The sequence below is a fragment of the Mollisia scopiformis genome (genome assembly GCF_001500285.1).
Source record: "Mollisia scopiformis unplaced genomic scaffold LY89scaffold_9, whole genome shotgun sequence".
NCBI classification, from domain to species: Eukaryota; Fungi; Ascomycota; class Leotiomycetes; order Helotiales; family Mollisiaceae; genus Mollisia; species Mollisia scopiformis.
This window is the reverse complement of record NW_017263589.1, coordinates 641,575-659,260: the sequence shown is the minus strand read 5'-3', so window position 1 is coordinate 659,260 and position 17,686 is coordinate 641,575. Positions and strand designations below refer to the sequence as shown.

Here is a 17,686-nt window from a genome sequence, read left to right as displayed (position 1 = left end):
ATGGGGTTGGCGTTGATCGGCGCATTCAACATTCGGCAAGTTGATAATGAATTGAAGATTCTCCAATAAATGTATGCACTGGGGAATCTATGCCAATGCCAATATGTTTTATACAAATCTCCCATCCTTTTATTTCCATGCATTCACCTTGATACACGTTACACGACTTGACTATACCTAGTCCCTAACATCCTGGAGGTTTTCTCTCTGAACTTCCAATACTTCCTCGCCTCGTCCACCCAAAACACACTGCTTGCCAAGCCCACCAACCCGATCAAATCAAATGGTCCGAGTGCTTCTGTCTGGAAGACCTCTTGCAGCCATGGGAAATATATGACGAGAATCTGTCCACCTAGACTCAATGAGACTGCCCAGTTGAAGAGCGTGTTGCTGAAAAGTCCAACTTCGCCTCTAAGGACACTTTTAGATTCGGAACGGCAGTTTAATGCGTTGAACATGTCAAAAAGGACGAAACATGTAAATGTCATGGTTGTATCTCTCTTGGTGACTTCTCCATCGGTGAGCATTTCTTTGTAGTAGACGCCCATGGTGCCACACATGATGATGGTCGCGGAAGTGATCACTCGTCTAATTAATGGCCATGTAAGTACCGGTGCGTTGCGCTTTCGTGGTGGTCGTGTCATAACATCTGGGTCGACAGGCTCGACACCTAGAGATTGCGCAGGTGGACCATCCATGATGATGTCTAGAAATTCTTAATACCTCGCAAAGAAAAGGAATGTATGGGTGGGTGGCTTACTGATCCAGAGAATCTGCATCGCGTTCAAAGGATTCTTGAATCCTAGACACGTGCAGAAAAATACTAAAGTGAGTGCAGCTGCACTGGTGCTCAGCTGGAAAGTGAGGAAGTTTTGGATGTTGTTGAAGATGCCTTTGCCTTCCTCAATTGCACGAAGAATAGTCGAAAAGTCGTCGTCCGTCAGAATCATATCAGCAGCTTCTTTGGCCACGTCCGTTCCCTGTAGACCCATCGAAATTCCGATATCAGCCTTCTTCAAGGCTGGCGCATCATTGACACCGTCTCCAGTCATTGCTACAATGTCACCACGAGCTTGTAAGGCTCGGATGATCTTCATCTTATGATCCGGACTTGTCCTCGCGAAGATGGAAGTGTTGGCAATAGCTGCTTCGAGTTCCTCATCAGACATCTCCTCTATCTCGTGTCCGCTCAGCACAGGCTTCACAGCCACAGAGCTTGCAGTGTGTTCGCGAGGCGTAGCAATGGTCATGCCAAGCTTCTTCCCGATTGCTAATGCAGTTGTTTCTGCATCCCCTGTTATCATGATGACCTTCACGCCTCCACGCATGAGACGTCTGATTGATTTGGTGACGCCGGCTCTTGGAGGATCACTCATTCCAACTAAACCTGCAAAGGTCAAACCTCTATAAACGTCTTCGTTATGTGATACAAGGGGCTCGGCTGTCTTTGTGGTTGGTGTTCCACTCCGACTGATGGAGTGACCAAGAGATTTGGCATGTTTTGGAACGGCACCGCTGGCGAATCCAAGGACTCGAAGGCCCTCTTGAGCTAGATTGTCTGCGGCATCCAGAGCTTCCTTTCTTCGGGCCGCATCTAAGACAACTTCTCGGCCGTCCTTGGTCAAATAGGTGTCGCATCTTGATAAAATTCTGTCCACTGCTCCTTTGATATAAGCCACCTCTTTTGATGAAGAACTTCCATCGGAATTGAGGTCGCCAACTGAAACACCCATCCACTTCCGTTCCGAGCTGAAAGGAGTTTCTCCTAGACGATGCCCAAGTCTATCACGGACATCATGTTCTTTGAATCGATCCAAGAGATCCAGCATAGCCACGTCCGTAGGCTGCCCTACCCATCGGCTGCGAAGCGCATGATTGTCCGTCCCAGTGGAAGATAATACAGCCATTGACGAGGCAGTTTGAGTATGTGCGTACCGCCTATTTAAACGTGCATTATTTGCAATGTTACCAATTCGGAGAATGCGTAAAGTTACAGCGTCTGGCTTTCCTTCAGTCGCTTCGTCGTCCGAATCTACTGCTATAGGCGATTCTGCATCAAAATACCACAATTTAGTCGTTGTCATGTGGTTCATCGTCAAAGTTCCTTCACGGAATTAGCATTGAATTTAAAAACGGAAGCTGAACACTTTACCAGTTTTGTCGCTGCAGACAACGTTCACTGAACCTAGAGTCTCTACGCTCGGCATTTTGCGCACGATAGCATTATGTCTCGCCATACGATGGACTCCAAGCGCTAGGGTAACGGTCACAATGATTGGTAGACCTTCAGGAATTGCAGCTACTGCCAGAGATATGGATATGGTAAAAATCTCCAACAGAGCTTTGCCTTGATACCATCCCACCAGCGAAATAATTGCAATAATTACGAAAGACGCTTGACTGAGTTGTGATCCTAAAGCATCCATGGAAAGTTGAAGAGGAGTCCTAGGACTTTCTGTTTCCGTAACACTGGCAGCAATTGTACCAAAATGGGTGCTTCCTCCAGTCGCATACACAATCCCTTGACCGTGTCCAGATCTGACAAGTGTCCCCATAAATGCGATATTCGTCGTTCCATTTAGTCGTGTATCTGCACCCACGGTGCCACTGCCAGCAGAAGCATAAGATGGTGAGCCGGGTGGCTCGAGGCTGTTCGATGTAACTCTTGGCAGATAGGCAATTCGACTTATAGCATCTGCCGTTATCCTCACAGGTTCGTTCTCTCCAGTAAGATTAGATTCGTCAATGGACAAATCCGATGCTTTTGTCACTCGGATATCAGCTGGGATTCGGTCTCCTGTTGTAAACAGAACCAGATCTCCAGGTACGAGCTGCGCTGCCATAACCTTGCTTGAGGCAGCTTCCAGCTTTACTTCATCGTCTTCAGAGCTATTCGAATCCATAAGGGTCTCCCTCTCCGGTGCTTCTCCAGCGCTCGGGGGCCATGATGGCGTCCTGGGGTTGGCAGTCCTTGCCTGATCCCCACGAATCAAATGGGCGTGGTTCGGTACCAGATGGCTCAGAGCCTCGATTGACTTCTCAGATCTATATTCTTGTATGAACCCAACGGATACCACAATCGTGACAGCCACGGCAATACTGATCGCATCATCCTTGTTTCCGACTACTACTGAGGCTCCAGCAGAACACAGAAGGAGCAAAATCAAGGGTTCTTTGAACTGCTTCAAGAATCGCAACCATAATGGCTCGGGCTCCTCATGTGGCAATTCATTCGGGCCTTGGTCATGTAATCGAGCAAGGGCTTCCGCGGGAGAGAGGCCAGTGGTGAGGGACGTCTGCAGGCGCTCAGCAGTTTCGTTCGGAGTAAGGCTTGCGAACTCGTCTGCTACAGTCTATAAACCAATTAGTCTAAAGCCACAGCTCATATACCTCTACAAACCTTAGCAATGGACGAAGATGTCCGTGCATGTCTGCTTCTCGACCTCGACCTGTCTATTGATCTCCGCCTTGTGGATGGTTCTGAGTTGGGGGTATCGACGACTGGCAGATTGGTCATAGGCAATAAGGAGCCTCCTGGACTAGCAGACCGTGAAATGCGCGGCCAAGCCATATCCTCAAATCCTCCAGTCTGCTACGACGAGCAGCAACTGAAGCTGTCGTGACCACAATGTCTATCGCTGAGGCATACGATCTCGAAGGTGGGTTTGATGCTGACAGGTGGAATGGTAACGCTGAGGCGAGACTTGTACGACGAGAAGGTAACCGTTGCGATTCTAAATATGGAATTTGTTCATTGGCGATGAGAGACACAAAATAATTCTGATCCTAACAGGTACGTGTCCGCGACTGCTCTTTTGCCGTTTCACAGCTCCTCCGGCTGCACTGACGATTTTTGGCGTTCGCTGGTCAAATTAACCCCTGTTCAGTGTAGACTGCCCTGAGACTCTAGAACACTCAATTTTGGATAATTGATAGACCGGATTTGCTGAGATTTCCAACGTGCTCGGAGAGATAATTATTTACAGCAAAGGTTGAATATGCAATAGTAACACAATTGACCTTTGTTCAAACCAAGTAATCCCCTTTTCAACATTCGTGAGTGCTCACACGTGACAAATGGCTGCCTCAGTTTCGCGGCCGCATTTCCCCCAAGGCTCCAAGCTCTAGCGCATTTTTACCAGCCACTTCAAATCAATAACCACCACGATTGATGATTCTCCCCACCTCGATTTTGTCGCACAACAACACAACCTCCTTAATAATTGCTTCATCACTCGCTTCCTCGCTGCGTCTTTGCGTCGCGACACCGATACTCAATTCGAATTTCGCTTTTACAAGGTGCTTTTGATGCGATCTGCGACCGAAGTTGATTTTGCCCGACGCGCCGGTATCATAACAACATAACAAACGCGCTCCATATCCCATCTCTTCCTATTGCTTCGTACCAACCATACGTCGCCGACCGGCGCAAATCTTCGAGATCTCTTGTAATTAACCTTTATCGCCAACATGTTCTACTCGGAGACTCTATTGTCGAAGACGGGTCCTTTGGCCCGAGTGTGGTTGTCGGCCAATCTTGAACGCAAGCTTTCTAAGAACCACATCTTGCAAGCCAGCGTGAAAGACAGTGTCGATGCTATTGTTACACCAAACCAAGCGCCAATGGCGCTGCGGCTGAGCGGACAACTTCTGCTCGGTGTCGTAAGAATCTACAGTCGGAAAGCGCGTTATTTACTCGATGACTGCAATGAAGCACTTATCAAAATCAAGATGGTACGATAGTCTGTGTCCGACCTCCTTCTACAGATACTTACCCTATCTAGGCCTTCCGCCTGTCTGGCAATAACGACATTCCCGCCGGATTGCACATGCCTTCTCGAGATGCCCTTATGCTTCCGGATGTCCTCACGGAGGGTGACAACCTTGAGATGCCGCCTATGCCGGACGCGTCGTTCCTCTTCTCCCAACTAGAAGACGATTCACACCAACGTAAGCGAAGAGCCGGTAGTCGTGATATCAACCTACAAGAAGACTTCACAGGGAGCCAATTCTTGCAGAATAGCATCGAGAACCAAAACGACGATGATTTGGTTTTGGAGCCAATGGATGATCTTGACTTAGGCTTGGACTTTGGTCTTGATATTGACGATTTCAACCCAAAAGCGGATCGTACCATGGAAGTTGGACGAGACGCGCCAGCTGCCCGGCCTGCTGAGGAGGATCTGTTGAGTGAGCTGGACATTCAAATCCCAGCAAAGGACAACTATGACGCTGGTGACCGAGACACGTCTCTCAACCTCGATTTTGGAGGTGGTGATGACGATGGCATTCGAATGGCGGATGACGACGGAGACGTTGACATGTTCAACATGGGAGACCAGGATGTTACATTACCTCCAGCCCCGCTCGTGCGACCAGAAAGAATTTCTGAGTCTCCTCTGTCGGACATGGATGAAACGCTGGCAGCAGAAGTGGAAGCTGAGCATCAACGCAATCTCAATTCAGCACTCTACGAACCTGAAGATGAGACTGAACAATCTGTCTTCCGTAACCCAGCACAGCGAGCTCGGAGGCAAAGATTTCTACATGCAGATGCTGAAACCGTGATCGCTAATCACATCATCAAGGAGCAACAACAAAGCCACGATAAGATTCTCAAACCTCAATCATTCCTTCCCAGAGACCCAGAACTTCTTGCTCTCATGGAAATGCAGAAGAATGGTGGATTTGTTTCCAACATTATGGGTGACGGTCGAAGTCTAGGTTGGGCACCAGAACTCCGCGGAATGCTATCATTAGATGCAGTCCGAAGAACCGGAGAACTGAAGCGCAAGCGTGACAGTGGGATTGCAGACATGGAAAGTGGCGACGACCAAAATCCTAGCAAGTCTCCACGCCTCGATCTTGGCGAAGAGGATGATCTGGCAGCAGGTCTTGGCGATGTTGGCATAGATGCAAACACAACTGTTGGCCCCGACGGGACCATGATGGAAATGGCTGCTGATGACGGATTCATGATGAACAATGATGATGAGCATGATCCAAGCGCTGGCCTTGACGCCGTTAGTCCCGGCCCGAACTTTGATGAGACTACCGCACCTCTTGTTCATCCAGCGGACAGTGGGCCGGTATCATTGGGGACGAAGCACGCGGTTCATCTTCTTCGTGATCGTTTTGGTCCAGAGGCAGCAAATAGCCCTGACAAGCGCAAGAAAGCTAGCGTACTCTTCCAAGATCTGCTACCAGAAGCCACAACCACAAGAGCCGATGCTACCAAGATGTTTTTTGAAGTCTTGGTTCTTGCAACAAAAGACGCTGTAAAGGTTGAACAACAAGAAGCTTTGCTCGGTGGTCCAATCAGAGTCCGAGGCAAGCGAGGTCTTTGGGGCGATTGGGCTGAAAGAGAAGCCGGTGGGGAGATTGCGGAAGAGGAAGCAGGCCCAAGCTCGACCCTCGAGCGATCAGCCGTTGTGGCCGTCGCTGCTTAGACTTGGATGATTCATTGTACAATTATGGTATGCATAGGTGTATCAGAGCGGAAAGCCTGAGCATGGCGTTAGAGGCGTCACTTTTTCAACAGGCGGAGGATTGGATGGTTTTGCATGGAATGGCGTTCAATGATATCCTTCCTGTTATTACTCTGCTTTCTCAACGGGAAGGGGAGAGTGGTCTTGACTTTTAGTTAACCCTGCAAGTAAAAGCTTTTCAATGGACTTCCTCTTGTTTGTATAACTCTAGTCTGCTTTACATCCCGTGTTTGATGTTCAAATAGCATTGTTCAGCATTGCCCTCCTAATTTCCATTCGCATTGTGAGATTTTAGTGCATATATCGATTTGCGAGCTTGGAGCATGCCCGTGACAGGTTATGTGAATAGCTGAGAGCGTTTGAATATCTCCCAGAAGGTTAGATATCGCTTCTGTTATGCAATAAGCAGCCTAGAACTCTGCCGTCAAATATAGATAATGTTCCATATAATCGCAGTATTCAGCTTGCAGTTCAAGTGGTGGGTTGTCTTCGAATGCTTTCAGCTTTCAATGTCCTGCACTCCCACTTGGCATTTCAAAGACCTGATCGTTTCTCTCGAAGCCACAAGCACTTAGAGTCACTGACCCACTCGCTCCCTCTGTCAGACACCCCTTAGCACCTAAGCTCCAGATATTTCCTGTCACCATGTATCCCCACTTCTGTGTTGTCGAGCTTTTGCATGCTTCCATCGCAACGCTACCCTTCTCATCATTGACTGCCGTCAAACACTCCGAAGTATTTCCCAGACTGCTTACAGTCCTCCCGTCATTCACTTGCCAAACCTGCGCATCGGCTCCTGTGCAATTTGTCCAGCCCACCGCGCCTGCAGAACCCGCAGTCAAACAATGCAACGACTTGGTGTTGAACACCATTCCTGTGGGCACGAGACTTGATTCGCATCCCTCACTCGCTGAGATTATGAACACTTTCGTTCCGTGACTCGGTACCGTCACTTCGATCTCGTCCGTGACCGTACTCACATCTCCTGTCCAGAGATCTTTGACCTCAAACTCCTGTCCCTGGGAATCCGCATATCCAGCCCTCACCATCGAAACATTCAACGTCCCCTCCTCCGCACCCCTATTCAAAACAGTCAACAACCTGTCCCCATTAGCCAAACTCCTCGTCAAAACATCCCAAGTCCCATCCTGGCTAACGAGCGTAGCCTGCAACCCCAATGCATCCTGATCGACCTCAATCAAATTCTTATTCGTCAAATACTCAATCTCCTCTGCCTCCAATCCTGGAATCCACGCCGAGATGATCAACGGCGCACCAAAGCTGGCCCATAATGCAAAGTGACTCTTCTTCTCATCCAAAGTAAGGTTCCCATGATCCACTATCAAGAAATCGGGATCATTGAAATACCCCGCTGCCTGATGTCTCGCCAGCAAGACTTCGTACCCATAGTTCGTGAGAATCGAAGACCAAGCATCCGGATCATCAAACGTGGCAATATCGTCCGAATGTCTAGCCAATTCCCCGTACTTTGGCACCCAGTCCATGACCGTATACCAATCCGTCAGATTGTCCTCCCCAGAAAAATAAGCTGGCGCGGACTCGGAAAATATAAGCGGTTCCGACATCGCGGAGAGGATTTGGTGCCAATGGCCATAAATCTGCTTATACCGAGCTTCGGTGGATGGATCAACGTAACACCCATCTAATTTCAAGTAATCGATTCCCCAGCTCTTGAATGTTTCGGCGTCAATTTCTTCGTAGCCCAATGACCCCGGATATCCACCACAAGTCGAGTTCCCCGCATCGCTGTAGATCCCAAAATTGAAACCGCGGTCTTTCAAGTATTGGCCTAGCCAAGGCAATCCGTGGGGAAATTTCTCTGGATCCCATTGTAGACTGCCGTTGGAGGCACGGGAGTGCAAAGGCCAGCAATCGTCGATGTTTAGACGGTTGTAGCCAGCAGCGAGTAAACCTTTTGACACCATAGCATCGGCAGTAGCTGTGAAGAGGGACTCGTTGAGGGCACATTCGAAGCGTGCCCAGTTGTTGAAACCCATTGATGGGGTGGGGAGGACGGATTTTGAGGCTGATGAGAGGGCGAGGGAGGTGGTTAGTGTTAGGAGGGGAGTCTGGATATGCATCTTGAATTTCGAATGTCAAGATCTGAGAAATTGTAAAACTCAACGAATCTTTCTCATGGTAGCAAACACACAATTCTGGAGTCCTTGGTATACATTCATATATAAAAAGTTGATATACCATGATGACGACGAACAATGCTGCAGCAGCACTCGGTAGGCTAATTTGATCGACCACTAATTACCCAACCCAATCCCTCATGCATCTCAGGTACCGGTACTAAGACCACATGAACAGTAACGTTACTCACCCTCAATAGCGAAGTTTTGGTTCGGGATAGTGATTGAAATTATACTTTCCGAGTTTCGGGAGGTCTTTCACGTAAGGATAGCGGGGGACACCTGCCTATTCGACGGCAAGCCGATGCCGATCTTGAAGCCGTTCCCGCAGAACACCATAGGGTTTGATTGGTTGTTCTTAGAAGGAAAGTAGCTTTTTCCTAGTGTCGCAGTGTAAATGGATGTAGTATATGACCTTTCTCAAAACAGAATCTGCATCGATTCTGCCGCAAGAAACCGAGTAGCGACAGTTCAAGCAGGTGTTCGAATGGTGGCACTTGTGGCATGTTGTTCTCTCATCCCGAATTTCTGCAAGTGCCAAAAGATTATCCCGAGAGGATGAAATGTATCAAACATTCAGAATCGTTATGTCAATCGTGCCCAATCCACTCTAACCTCCGATCACATCATTTACGACTGCCCTTTCCGCTCTCCCTTCTTCCCGCTTCCAAAAATCAAATCAAGTCTCCGTCTTCGATCCCAAACGATTTCTCCTCCATTCTCATCCTTCCTCCTAATGTGCACCGCCCTATGCAAAGATATGAACTCTTCATCCATCTGTTCGAGCTTCCATTTTAGTAGCTCAACCTCTCTTGGCTTCTCCTCAAATCGATCTTCGTATCCAATGAGGAACTTCTCTGCAGAGAAATGTGCTGTATCATGTTTGATCCGATTGATAATGTCGTGTGGCATACGTAAAGGGGTCGTATTTGGTCTTCGAGGTTGTTCAGCGTTGGGTCGAGAGACAAAGTCAGGCGGCCCAACATTTTCCATATCTGTACCATGATCGTTGGAATCAGTGGAAATGGTATCTGTTCCAGTCTCGGCGCTCCAGTCTCGGTCATCGACAACCAAGTTCAGATCTCTGATTTTCTTGCCTGCCAAGAACTCCGTATTCAGCCAGCAGCTTCCACTTTCAAATTCTCTCGACACCTTCACAATGCTCTCAAAGTCTCTTACAACGCCGATGACCTTGCCTCTCAGAATTTTCTTTGCATCCAAATCTGCATGCTCGCCCGTCATTCGTACACCGATCAAATAATACCCTTTGAACTGTGTTCCATCACTTTCCAAAGACTTTTCTTCGTTGTTTCTGAATCTCGCAGGCCAAACTCGTGCATACATCCCGTCCAGTCTGCCTAATGCGAGCATCAGTCTCGGAAACTTGCTCTCAAGTGCACCCACAATCTCTCGGCCTTTTCCCCCGCCAATCTCATCCACACCCCAAACATCGAGAGATAAACAGATATAGGCGGGAAAGCTTTTCAAAAAATCATGCACGCCAACGCCCGGACGGAGAAGTAAAGACCACCCCTCGCGAGACAACCTTTCGGACGTTGCGTTGAACTCTTCCCTGAATATCTGGGCCCTTAGTGGAGTGCAACTACTGGCCACATTCGGACGTGCGGTGGGCACATGAATTGCGGGGATAAAAACAGCATCTCTTGGTGATCGTGCTGGTTGGCCTTCGTTCGTCAATGTGGGGTCGCTAACACTTTCTAAAGCCCAGTCAAAATTCGCGTAGTAGCTGAAGAATGTACGAACTATGGTAGCTGGAGAGCACCTGGGCTGGTCGCCAGATTCTGATGGGCGTGAGGCTTCCATGAGCTTGACTACACGATTGAGCATCAGGGAGAGATGGATGCCGCCAAGGTAGCCAAACTTTGCTGAGTATAGGCCGTGGCCCTTGAGGTACAGCGAAAGAAACCGGTGGGCCATTCGATAAGCTGTGATATCCGAGACTGTGTTCAGGATGTACGCGGTATCGCGATAGGTATTGAATGGTCGAAGCGACGAAGGAGAAAGCGAGGACACGAGTGTTTTGTCAAACGCAAGTTCGTTCAATGGGGTGCTTTGGCTCGCACTGTGACACCTATGTTGTGGGGAATTAGATCATACTCGTCAGCTCTTCACTGGCAACACTTTACCTTTCTAGTAATAATGGTGCTTGACAATACTGCAAGTCGAATTTGATACCAAGTACGGACAGTTCTGCAATGGATACCAAAGAGTTGACTAAGTGGACACCTTTCACTCCCTCTTGTCTCCCACTGTCAAGATGTTGAAGTCTAGAAGCTGCAAGCTCGAAGAAGACCTGAGGAGCCACAGCCCCTATTGCCAAAAGATCGACATCCGATTCTGGGAAATATGTATCTAAGAGATAGCTTCCGAGCGGAGCGAGGACAAGACCCGTAAGACCATTACCACTTGACAGACCTTCTTCGATGAGTCGAATGGCGTGTCGACGCTCTGCTCGGTCGTCTTCGGTTGGAAGTAAATGCTCCAGCAAGTGACCTAGATCTGTATTATCTTCAATAACTATGGTCTTCTCGACATTGGAAATCTCCAAATGTAGTGAATCGCGGACGGTATTTTGCATTGGGTCCAGGTGTAGCGTTGCAGAAAGGCCATAATGATCGCTGCCACAAATGCCTCTTTCATCTGCTAGACCGAACAATTGAACATACTCAGTCTTCAATCTCCCGTTTCTTCGATAAAGAACTCTATCATATCGTTGAGGGTGGTCGTTGATTGGCGAAGTTGACATTGCAGCCAGCGTGTTGCCGATTCGGTCAAAAGTTGCACCCGACTTGTCATCAATAACACCATCCGTTTGCATGTTCTCGGATGCAAGAAATGCATCTTCCCAAAGGTCTAGATTGATCATATTTCTAACCAATTGAGCTGTTTTGGTGCTGATCAGGTCAAGAGCCAAGGCCATATCGATCGTGCTGGAGGACGTTGTGAGATTGAAGTCCCCTGAAAGTACGACCTCTCTTGAAGTTATTATATTGGAACAAAATTCTGTCAGGTAGTCCATTTGACGCTTCTTCGCCGCAACTGCGTCGTCAGATAATCCAGCGCTGAGATGAACATTCACGACCTTGACATTTAGCTCCATCACCTCAATTACCAAAGCCAGTTTGTGACGTTCTGTGAATTGTATGGTATTGTGATGGAAGGGAACAGAGGCCATGGTGACCAGATTCCGATCACTCGGGAGCAGAGACGAGGGTAGGTGAGTCGAATAAGGATACAATCCGCAAATTTTCCGGTCAGCAAGGAGAAGTGGAAGCATTTCATCGTTGACCTCTTGGAGACATAAGATGCTAACATTTGAATGTTGAACTGTGGCAGATTCGATAGCATCAACGATGGCGGTGAGCCGTGTTGTAAATGCTGGAGCTCGAGAGTCGGTCATCAGATTGTAGGTCGCAATTGTGACTTTGGTCGAAGTAGTGTCACTCTGTCCTCTCGAGACCTTATCCTTCAATACTGGTTGCCACCCAACAGAAGAACTGTATTCATTACATGAATTCCAGTGGTATTCTGGAGGCCCACACTCCTCTGCTGACTCCTATCAGCTCTCTCTCGCATCTCCTTCAAAGGACCCTGGAGTTGCCAAATCTGCTTACTTCGATTCAGCACCTCTCTTCTTCCTCCTTGAAGCCATATGTCGTCCACTGGAACCATCTTCCCAGACGGTTGTCGCTTCAGCACCGTGAGGCTCCTGCACTCCCATTGCGATGGAGCCAGTTTTTCGACCTTTTCAACCAACCTCTCGAGTGTTGGTCCTATTAAGCCAGCCTGGCCAACAGTCATATGCGCTCTGAATATCCCGTCATGCGTACCTTCTTTGGGATCTCGTCCCAAAGCACTCACAAGATCCGCTCTGAGCAGACTGATCTTCTCCTCTGTCTCCAGATCTGGCTTAAGATGAACAGTGGCTGCTTTCTTTTGGACAAATTTGTCTGGTCTTGCCAATCCTAATCCAAAACTTCCGACATCTTTGTCCGCAATTCTCTGCCGTATCGCAGAAATGGCGTCTCCAAGTTGATCTGGATCTACGAAAGGATACAGGACATTGATGTGTGGGTCCCATCTTTCGTAGGCTTTGTCGTGTATCTTTCTCAAAGAGTCAATTTCGGTGCGGAATTGAGGGGGCGCAACTATTGCCAAAGCTGTTTGGTAGGACTTTAGTCGAAATGGTATTGAGCTTGAAGCCATTGTTCCTTGAATGCGTCTTCGATTGGTACGTCAATTATATGTGAGTGGAACTTGACTCAATGACAACAATCGTCGAGTTTTGAATAAGGAGCAATATCAAGTTGTTATCCAAAAAAAAAAAGGCAAGCGTACATTTTATAAAACTTTGGGTCCTGGCATGGCAGTGCAACCCGGCCGGCAAGGCATGATTCACACCGTGAATCGATGACTCAACATGTGAGAAAACGAGACATGAAAATAGACATCAATGTACAGTGCAAAGAAAGAAATAAAGCAGATGGTACAATGAAGGCTGCTTAGGCTTGACTTTGTCTTGACGAGCATTTGAGACGAGGAGGATAGGAGAATGCAAGTCGCAGGAAAACCCAACCCTTAGCGGAGGAGGCGATGCCCCTCGCTTAAGTTTGATAGAGGCACCCCACTATGGCATCATTTATAAACCCCCATCGAACCACCTTTCTCATCCACGTATCTCAAGAATCAAGCTCTCAGGTTCGAGCAAGATTTCGACATGAAGAGAATCTGACAATCTGTTCGTATTTTTATCCTTTTCCGCGTGCTGCGATTGCCAGAATGTAGGAGCAAAGTGCTTCACCGCTATCTGACATTTGCGCAAACGAATAGCTCCATTGCTGGTTCTACAAACTTGTGTAATTTAGATTCTGTATGTTCTACTTTTGTCATTCAAGCTCGACTTAAGTTAATGGTGCTTTGACGACCAAGTGGTCAGTGAGATTAGAATACCGTGTAACTCTACCAGCATGGTCACGAAGTTCATGTATACAGAGATCTCTGCAGCGGCACTGTTTTTTGATTTGCTATTCTCTCTCTCTACATTTATTACTGTGTGATCACAGATTTTACAATGTTTGAGAGAGCCCAGTTTTGAGATTATTGGTATTCTTCAAGACGCAAGGCCGTCCTTTGAAGTTTGGTGCTTCTCATAATGCATGTTGTAGGCCTTTTCAAATGATTTTAATGCTTAATTGGTATTATTTGACTAGTTCAGACCTGATATTTAGTCTCAGTCCCTTTTACTACAGTGGTCGATGCAATCTCGGCGTGTCGTCTCACTTCTCCGAGTAATGAGTCAAGTTAATACAATCAGCGTTCTCAATGGGTAGGTCGGACATTTTTTGGCCTTGACCCATCACTACCCGTACTGGTACGGATTTTGACGGATAGATGTCCGTCACTATTATGATTCTAGATGGGTCTAGACAGTTTTAACTGCCAAGATAAATATAAGCTATTAATAGTATATTCTCAACTTCAAGCCTTAGATCTTAAGCCTTAACCTCAAACTTCAACTTCAAACTTCAGGCTCTTGTCACATCCACCTCAAGCCTCCTATATTTTAAGGGTTTCAAGCTCTAATGCCTTATTTAAAGCACCCTAACCTCTTCTAATCTCTCTAATCCTTAGGGCTAGCTTCCACCCCTAAAGTAGACGGGTAGTCGGATATTAGCAGTTTTTTTGAGCTGATGTCCGTGTCCGCCAATAAGATGACGGATATTTAAAAAATTATGTCCGTAAGCAGCTTAGACGGACAGTCATTGTCGGACACGCTAAAACTGCCTGTCCATTGAGAACGCTGAATACAATGCCTAATTTGAACGTCACTGGCCTAAAAAAAAGTTGAGCTATTTGGAGTCTCACGGAGGTCTCATTTCTGCAACCATTTCTCAACACTGTCTGGTTGCGTCCTATGTATTCCTTTGTTCATCGAAAAGTTGTCCTTTGTGCACATTGAACCCGATACCTCTCATGATCCTCTTCCTTGTGACAAGTATGCGCTAGCTGAAACTGGGGTCTCTTTGTTCCGAGAATTATAGTCAGTGTCCACTTCCCTTCGCTGCTCGGTTTACTTTCGTCAGAGGCCAGATAAAGTACGCTAGTGCTGCCTTTCCCCAGCTTTCTCCCTCTGTCACACAAAAAATCCCTTCTCAAAGGCGTTACCACTACCGACGCACCCTAGAGACAAAAGTCACTGCCGAAGGATAGTCCTAAAGTGACTCAATCTGTAAGAAAGTTCTTCCTCGCTGAAAGGCGTAGGTACTAACGCGACTAGACTCGTCTTCATGACTCCTCAAATCCCTCAATTACGATTTAATGAGTTGAAATGAGGAGCTTAATTGTTGTATGTGGTGCGGCTGGGTGCGGAAAGTCTACAATTGGAGAGTTCCTAGCAAAGGAGAAGGGATTCGGTTCCTGGAAGGTGACGATGTAAGTACAACGCGTTTAGGAGCTATCATTCGGCTTCAGCATACCTCTACACTAAAATGATGTTTGTAGAACAACTTCTAACGCGTCCGGTAGTACCATACACCAGAAAACCGTGACAAGATGGCTGCTGGTGTGCCACTAACTGATGATGACCGCGCTGGATGGTTGGCAAACCTTGCGGCTGCTGGTATCGAAGCTCTATCTGAAAGCTCGCTGGTTGTTGTTGCATGCTCGGCTTTGAAGTACAAATATCGTGAGGTATTCAGAACTGCTGTGGATAAAGCCAACAATGTCGAGGATCGCTCCGTGGTCTTAGCTGATACCGGAAATATCCAAGTGCGTACAATATTACCTTTGAACAAGCCTATCAAGTTCATCGTCTAGCAGACACACACTAACTGTTTTATAGTTGGACTTCATCTTCCTCTACATGTCACAAAAAAAGGCAAAGAAGTTGGTTCGAGCTCGGGCTTTGAGCACTGGACACTTTATGCCAGCTAGCCTTGTCAGTAGCCAATTTGATATCCTAGAAATGCCGAACGAGAAAGAGCCGGATTGTCATATATTCGATTCGAACGTCGGTGTCGAGGAAGTGAAGGATGGCACACTGAGGATATTGGACGCTTTGCTTGCTCATGCATAAGTTGCCTACGTGTTTAATACATTGCAGGAAGGCATTGCTGAGAGGGGTGAGGAGAAGTGTCTGGCATAATGGGTTCAACTCCAATCTAATTCTAATAATTAATTGCACGAATTAACTCGAGACATTCGACTCGCTAGTACATGATACCTTCAGACTTTTGCGTCTAAGAAGTAGGTGGAGAAAAAGCGGCCACTACGTCGAAACACACCCGTTGACTCGATTTTCGAATTCATCAAAGCACCTCCAGTTGAAATGAGGTACTTATATCCCAAAGCGACCTCCCTTTAACCTCGTTTTCTCGAACCAACGCCAAGCGGATCGATCATCAAAGGGCCAAAGGCTCTGGAAATTTACGTAGTCGAAAATGTTGGAGTCGTTCTTGGAATATGCGTCATATACAATTGCAGCCATGAGGAGCATTTCAGTGAGACCTGAGTTGTCATGGCTGGTATGTCACAGGACAGCGATGACATTTTCTTGAAAGCCTCCCTCAGCATTCGTTTTCTATGATTTCGAACTACAATTAGGAATTATAGGATTAATGTAGAGACTTTAAGAAAGCTCATAATATCTTTTATGGAACTCTCACACTATAAAGCCCCCGACTTCGGGGCCGGATCCAGCGTATCTACCAAATTGTCTAGGGCGCGTACATCTCCAAGCTCAAAGAGAAACATGCAATGGTCAGCTCCGGAGACGATGTTGTGATCTTGAATACAATATTACGCTGAAGACGTATCAACGGAAAGGGCACAGCATGAAATCAACAATAAAAAGCGAAAGTGGTGCAGGTAATCAAGTCGGATTGTGCTTCTCGTGAAGAATATTCCCCTTGGAGAAGTCCGAACAACTAAGATGCACCGAATCAGAAGACCTGAAGACGATTGCTGTTTATCCTGCGACTAAGCAAAGCTGCTGCGAGAGCGCGCTGACTTTGATGCTCTCAGAGCCCATCCATCAAAATTCAAAATCAATAACTACACTGTAGGCCCATGTCGATAAGCTCCTGCTGTAAAGCAGCCATGTGCGCCAGTAATTGCCTCCTGCACCACGAATAACCCATGAATCCGATCAAGTACGAGCGTAAATGGCCGCTTCTACCTATAGAATCCTCGCACCTCGCCCTCGAGTGAGTCTTCGGGTAGTTGTCATGGTGGATAGCATAGAGCTTCTTGCAGGTCAAGCCCAAGCAAGCGGAATTGCCTTCGGGAAGGTAGGAGAAGATAAGAAGTTGTATTTCGGTGGGTATGTTGCCGATCTTCGATTTATCGATTGGGCGTTCCTGATCTCGATCTCGTTCTGACTGAATCTTTTTGGCTAACTCAATTGCGTCTGAAAGTGACCAGGCGCGTTGACCTAAAGGAAAGACCTTGCGTTAGAGATCGAAACCCTTCTTAGGTACTACGGAGTACTCACCCCCAGCAGACTTGTAAGTGTCGACTTCAGAGTCAGGAAGATCTGAATCGGCAGGCGCCATGTTTGGTGTTTGCGTCCCTGGTGTTTCTAAGGTGTTTGGTTGTTCTTGTAGAGTGCTGCGGGGAATGGCTTCTCGTCTTCCATAGTTTGACGCGTCTAGCGTCCTCTCGCTAGGTAGCAAAACTGCCCTCTTTATCGATAGCTAGAAGGTTGACCGCCTCATAACGACATACAGGGAGACATTGCTAGTTTGTACTCTGTGGAATGTTGAAAAACTCTAGGAGTCATTGTCGTCTACTAGTCTTATTCAAAACCAAGTCTCTTCCGCACAATCTCCTTCATAAAAGCAGACCTCTGAAATGAACAAATTGTTGCCAATACCAAATCTCTAGCTCTAACACTCGCAATCTAGTGAAGAAATTTTTAATTGACCTACTAGGAGTAGAATAGTAGTTCAGTTGAAATATTCTTCACTAGTCTATGTCTCCCATCACTTAAAGTAACGTTCTCCATCAACGCTCCGTCAC

The 17,686-nt window shown here is 47.2% G+C and overlaps 6 protein-coding genes across 6 annotated transcripts; 2 read left to right on the top strand and 4 right to left on the bottom strand.

Moving 5' to 3' along the window:
* Positions 1 to 60: 60 nt before the first annotated feature.
* LY89DRAFT_613722 (calcium-transporting P-type ATPase-like protein) lies at positions 61 to 3,998 on the bottom strand. The gene is made up of 4 exons (XM_018210668.1): positions 3,401 to 3,998; positions 2,153 to 3,353; positions 761 to 2,104; positions 61 to 706 (listed from the first exon to the last, which is right to left on the bottom strand). The coding sequence occupies exons 1-4, from the start codon at positions 3,569 to 3,571 to the stop codon at positions 159 to 161; spliced, it is 3,264 nt and encodes a 1,087-aa protein (XP_018073049.1). The 5' UTR covers positions 3,572 to 3,998; the 3' UTR covers positions 61 to 158.
* A 164-nt stretch (positions 3,999 to 4,162) lies between these two features.
* On the top strand, positions 4,163 to 6,801 carry LY89DRAFT_780715 (uncharacterized protein). The gene is made up of 2 exons (XM_018222409.1): positions 4,163 to 4,734; positions 4,785 to 6,801. Exons 1-2 carry the CDS (start codon positions 4,471 to 4,473, stop codon positions 6,447 to 6,449), a joined length of 1,929 nt encoding a protein of 642 aa, XP_018073048.1. The 5' UTR covers positions 4,163 to 4,470; the 3' UTR covers positions 6,450 to 6,801.
* A 193-nt stretch (positions 6,802 to 6,994) lies between these two features.
* LY89DRAFT_643111 (alpha-galactosidase) lies at positions 6,995 to 8,661 on the bottom strand (the record flags this gene model as incomplete). The annotated part of the gene is made up of 1 exon (XM_018211787.1): positions 6,995 to 8,661. The coding sequence occupies exon 1, from the start codon at positions 8,588 to 8,590 to the stop codon at positions 6,995 to 6,997; it is 1,596 nt and encodes a 531-aa protein (XP_018073047.1). The 5' UTR covers positions 8,591 to 8,661.
* Positions 8,662 to 9,277: 616 nt separating this feature from the next.
* LY89DRAFT_732244 (uncharacterized protein) lies at positions 9,278 to 12,874 on the bottom strand (the record flags this gene model as incomplete). The annotated part of the gene is made up of 3 exons (XM_018219662.1): positions 9,278 to 10,739; positions 10,795 to 12,217; positions 12,283 to 12,874. The coding sequence occupies 3 exons, from the start codon at positions 12,872 to 12,874 to the stop codon at positions 9,278 to 9,280; spliced, it is 3,477 nt and encodes a 1,158-aa protein (XP_018073046.1).
* Positions 12,875 to 15,144: 2,270 nt separating this feature from the next.
* Positions 15,145 to 15,864, top strand: LY89DRAFT_683593 (uncharacterized protein). The gene is made up of 2 exons (XM_018214731.1): positions 15,145 to 15,436; positions 15,510 to 15,864. Exons 1-2 carry the CDS (start codon positions 15,221 to 15,223, stop codon positions 15,741 to 15,743), a joined length of 450 nt encoding a protein of 149 aa, XP_018073045.1. The 5' UTR covers positions 15,145 to 15,220; the 3' UTR covers positions 15,744 to 15,864.
* A 784-nt stretch (positions 15,865 to 16,648) lies between these two features.
* Positions 16,649 to 17,220, bottom strand: LY89DRAFT_774721 (uncharacterized protein; the record flags this gene model as incomplete). Its single annotated transcript, XM_018221974.1, has 2 exons — positions 16,649 to 17,099; positions 17,160 to 17,220. 2 exons carry the CDS (start codon positions 17,218 to 17,220, stop codon positions 16,714 to 16,716), a joined length of 447 nt encoding a protein of 148 aa, XP_018073044.1. The 3' UTR covers positions 16,649 to 16,713.
* Between the last annotated feature and the right edge of the window lie 466 nt (positions 17,221 to 17,686).